Genomic DNA, 4,865 nt, shown 5'->3' with positions numbered 1-4,865 from the left:
GACACCAGACCCGACGTCGGATGCTGCAACACCACCGCCGCCACCACGACGATCAGGACGTCAGACAAGGCCTCCTGATAGACTTAACTTGTAGTACCCTTCACCCCGCCGGACTTCACATTAAACAAGGGGTGAATGTGGTAAACCACTGTATTGTATATTGCCACCTCTGGGTGGCGCTGTGTATGGAGGCATGCCTCAGCTGACTCCACCCACCACTGTGTGGGTTTCGTTCAGACTTGTTCAGTCACTCACGAAGAAGCATGGTCTCTTCTTAGCTAATAAAAGCCTTATTCATCTCTTCTTTCGACTCATCGTCTCTTCTTCGACTCATCACCTTTTATGAAGTAATTGATAAGCGTATCAGTGGGCCGGAGCACCGGCGTGTCGTCTTCGTGGGTGCGGGGTCGGTGGGTGTATAAGGGTGGGCCACAGGGCCCTGGTGTGCCGTCTACTTGGGTTAGATGTGGATTCCCTTCTAGGGGTGTGTCGTGGGTAATGGTAGTGGGTAATGGTAATGGGTAGTGGGTAATGGTGTTTTCGGTGGCACCTGAGGGTGCGAGGTCTCGTATGGAGACCGTGTCCTCCCGCCCGTCAGGATACGCCACGTATGCATATTGTGGGTTGGCGTGGAGGAGGTGGACCCTTTCGACCAGGGGGTCTGTTTTATGGCTCCTCACGTGCTTCCTGAGCAAGGCGGGCCCTGGAGATGTCAGCCATGGCGGTAGCGATGTCCCCGAGGTGGATTTCCTAGGGAAGACGAACATTTTCTCGTGAGGGGTGGCGTTCGTGGCGGTACAGAGTAGTGACCGTATGGAGTGAAGCGCATCGGGGAGGACTTCTTGCCAGCGGGAGGTTGGGAGGCCTCTGGACTTTAAGGCTAGCATGGCGGTTTTCCACACTGTCGCGTTCTCCCTTTCTACTTGTCCGTTACCCCGGGGGTTGTAGCTGGTGGTCCTGCTCGTGGCTATCCCTTTTTTGAGCAGGTACTGGCGCAGCTCGTCGCTCATGAACGACGAGCCCCTGTCACTATGGATGTAGCTGGGAAAACCGAATATGGCAAAGAGGTCATTGAGACATTTGATGACTGTGGCGCTGGTCATGTCCGGGCAGGGGATAGCGAACGGGAAACGGGAGTACTCGTCAATGATGTTGAGGAAATACGTGTTGCGGTCAGAGGAGGGGAGGGGCCCTTTAAAATCTACGCTTAGGCGCTTGAAGGGGCGGGTGGCTTTTATCAGGTGCGCCCTGTCTGGCCTATAAAAGTGCGGTTTGCATTCGGCACAGACTTGGCAGTTCCTGGTCATGGTCCTGACCTCCTCGATGGAGTAAGGCAGGTTGCGGGCCTTAATGAAGTGGTAAAACCTGGTGACCCCCGGGTGGCAGAGATCGTTGTGGAGGGCCCGTAGCCTATCGACCTGTGCGTTGGCACATGTTCCACGGGATAGGGCGTCCGGGAGTTCATTAAGTTTCCCAGGCCGGTATAAGATATCATAATTGTAGGTGGATAATTCGATCCTCCACTGCAATATCTTGTCGTTTTTGATTTTGCCCCTCTGCTTGTTATTGAACATAAATGCTACTGATCGTTGGTCAGTGAGCAGGGTGAAGCGTTTACCGGCCAGGTAATGCCTCCAATGCCGTACAGCCTCCACTATAGCCTGGGCCTCCTTTTCGACTGAGGAGTGTCTAATTTCGGGGCCCTGGAGGGTTCGTGAAAAGAAGGCCACGGGTCTCCCCGCCTGGTTAAGGGTTGCGGCCAGGGCGAAGTCAGACGCATCGCTCTCCACTTGGAAGGGGATGGACTCGTCCACGGTGTGCATTGTAGCCTTTGCAATGTCCTCTTTTATGCAGGTGAAGGCTGCACGGGCCTCTGCCGCCAGGGGGAAGGAGGTTGGCTTGATAAGGGGCCGGGCTTTGTCCGCGTAATTGGGCACCCATTGGGCGTAATAAGAGAAAAACCCCAGACATCTCTTCAGGGCTTTGAGGCAGTGAGGCAGGGGTAGTTCCAGAAGGGGGCGCATTCGGTCGGGGTCGGGGCCGATGACTCCGTTTTCCACTACACAGCCAAGGATAGCGAGGCGGGTGGTGCGAAACATACACTTTTCTTTGTTGTATGTCACATTTAAGCGCTGGGCTGTTCGGAGGAATTTTTCTAGATTGGCGTCATGGCCCTGCTGGTCATGGCCGCAGATGGTGACATTGTCCAGGTAGGGAAAAGTGGCCTGCAGCGCGTTCTGGTCAACCATCCGGTCCATCTCCCTTTGGAAGACTGAGACCCCGTTGGTGACGCCGAAGGGGACTCTGAGGAAGTGGTAGAGGTGGCTGTTTGCCTCAAAGGCAGTATACTGGCGGTCTTCAGGCCTGATAGGGAGTTGGTGGTATGCCGACTTCAGGTCAATGGTAGAGAATACCCGGTACTGTGCAATCTGATTGACCATATCAGATATGCGGGGAAGGGGGTATGCGTCTAATTGGGTATACCTATTGATTGTTTGACTGTAGTCAATGACCAGGCGCTGTTTCTCGCTGGTCTTCACGACCACTACTTGGGCTTGCCATGGGCTGGTGCTGCCCTCGATAATCCCCTCCCGCAGGAGTCTCTCTACTTCTATTTTAATGAAGCTTCTATCCCCGGCACTGTACCGCCTGCTTTTTGTTGCGATGGGCTTGCAGTCGTGGGCGAGATTAGCAAACAACGGGGGGGGGGCTGACTTTCAGGGTGGATAGGCTGCATATTGTGCGCGGCGGTTGTTTTAAATTTTGCCGGCTGCAGACTGTAAGTGGGGGCAGGGGCCCGCCGTACGCCATCGTGACACTCTCTAGGTGGCACTGGAAATCCAGTCCCAGTAGCACAGCGGCGCAGAGCTGTGGCATGACAAAGAGTTTAAAGTCTTTGTACTCTGTGCCCATTACTGTCAGGGTCGCTACACAGTAGCCGCTGACGTCCGCCGTATGGGACTTGGAGGCCATAGAGACCCGGTGGCGCGTGGGCATGACTGATAGGGAGTAGCGTCGCACCGTGTCGGGGTGGATAAAGCTCTCCGTGCTCCCGCAGTCAAATAGGCAGTTTGTTGCGTGACCGTTTACCTTGATGTCCATCGTGGACCTGGCCAGTTGGTGAGGCCTGGATTGGTCCAGGATGATGGAGGCCATTGTTGAGGTCAGTGGGTTGCTGTTGTACTCGCGCGAGGCAGTGGGGGAGTCAGGGGCCTGGTCCCAAAGTGACGTCCAAGATGGCGGCCCGCACGGCTCACACGAGGCTGGTGGTGTCCAAGATGGCGACCTGCACGGCTCACACGCGGCGCTGCTGGAGTTGGTCGGTTTTGCCCTGCACACTTTGGCATAGTGCCCCTTCTTTCCGCATTTGGAGCAGATCGCGTCCTTCGCCGGGCAGTGTTGTCTGGGGTGCTTGGCCTGGCCACAGAAATAGCACTTTGAGCCTCTGGACATCGCAGCTGTAGTTGGGCTGCAGGTGGGCCATGGCGGTGGTGCCGTGGCGCAGGCCTGTGGCCTTACCGTGTCCCAAGATGGCGGCCCCCGCGACATCCACGGGGCGGGGAGGGCCGTATGGTCGGGGGGGTAGGCATCCATGTTTCGGAGGGCCACGTCCTGCGAGTTAGCAAGGGCCACAGCCTTCTGCAGGTTGAGCCCACTTTGCTCTAGCAGTCTCTGTCGAGTGTAGCTGGACCTGATGCCGGCGACGTAGGCGTCTCTGATTAGGTCATCAGTATTTTCCGCGGCCGTCACCGATTTGCACTTGCAGTCCCGGCCGAGGACTCTCAGTGCCCGTAGGTATTCGTCACCCGATTCCCCGGGTCGCTGTTTGCGGGTAGCCAGGAGGGGTCTAGAGTAGACCTCGTTGACTGGCTTAGTATATTGTTCTTTTAGTATCGTGATAGCGGCCGTGTAGGATACAGCGTCTCGGATAATCGAATATACTTGGTGGCTCACCCGTGAGTTCAGTACTAGCAGTTTGTCGGCTTCGGTCCTGACGGTAGTGCTGGAGGCCTGCAGGAATGCTTCGAAGCAGCTCAGCCAGTGCTCGAAGTTATTTGATGCATCCGCCGTTTGAGGGTCCAGTTCCAGGCGTTCCGGTTTCAGGATTTGCTCCATTTCAAAACCTTTTGTTAATAAAATTGATGCGCCATCAATAACTCCAGAAGACTAAGAGTTAAACTTATAACAAGTAGGCTTTTATTAACAAAAGAATACGAGCATGCCTCTGCTGGTAGACCGATCCTTAAAGCCAGGGGGACTGGAGGTCAATCACCTTTATACCTGGGCTTAGGGGTGGAGCCAGGGGCGGAGCCAGCTGAGGCATGCCCAGACATGTTCTGTACAGGCAGATTAGTGGTTTACCACAATCACAATATATTCACTCTCCGCCCCACCCGAAACCGTGTGATCTCCCGGGAGAGGCGAAAGATCAGATTAAAAAAACCCGGGCCAATTTGGGGGGAAAAAAAACTGGGGAATTCCTCTCCGACCCTTCTCGGCGATCGCAACTTGTCCAGGAGCTCACTCTGGCCCGGAATTCCTGGGATGTCTGCTCCTACCAGAATTGATCCAATTCGCTTTTCAATGCGACTATTGAACCTGCTTCCACCGCCCTTTCACCTAACCAGCATTTTATTAAGGTTCAGCAAGTTAAATACTGAAACCTTTGCCCCTCAGCCCATATGCCCAGCAGGTAAAAATAAAAGAGAGGACAGTTTGAGCCCACAGGGGTTGGACAGTTAGTTTGGGCTGCTGTCCCTCCAGTGTGAGAGCTGAAACTGACACTCACGTCCATGTCTACCGGAGTTGGTGTACCTCAGAGCGAACAAAATATGCCCCAAGTTCAAGACTGAGAAGAAAGCAGC

At 54.8% G+C, this 4,865-nt stretch overlaps 1 protein-coding gene across 1 annotated transcript; it reads right to left on the bottom strand.

Moving 5' to 3' along the window:
- Positions 1-666: 666 nt before the first annotated feature.
- On the bottom strand, positions 667-4,362 carry LOC147099892 (uncharacterized). Its single transcript, XM_085968956.1, has 2 exons — positions 3,091-4,362; positions 667-750 (listed from the first exon to the last, which is right to left on the bottom strand). Exons 1-2 carry the CDS (start codon positions 4,114-4,116, stop codon positions 667-669), a joined length of 1,110 nt encoding a protein of 369 aa, XP_085825082.1. The 5' UTR covers positions 4,117-4,362.
- Positions 4,363-4,865: the final 503 nt, after the last annotated feature.

The sequence above is a fragment of the Somniosus microcephalus genome, chromosome 27, assembly GCF_052327205.1.
Source record: "Somniosus microcephalus isolate GS21.2 chromosome 27, FLI_Smic_1.0, whole genome shotgun sequence".
In the NCBI taxonomy this organism is placed as follows: domain Eukaryota; kingdom Metazoa; phylum Chordata; class Chondrichthyes; order Squaliformes; family Somniosidae; genus Somniosus; species Somniosus microcephalus.
This window is presented reverse-complemented; position numbering and strand designations above follow the sequence as displayed.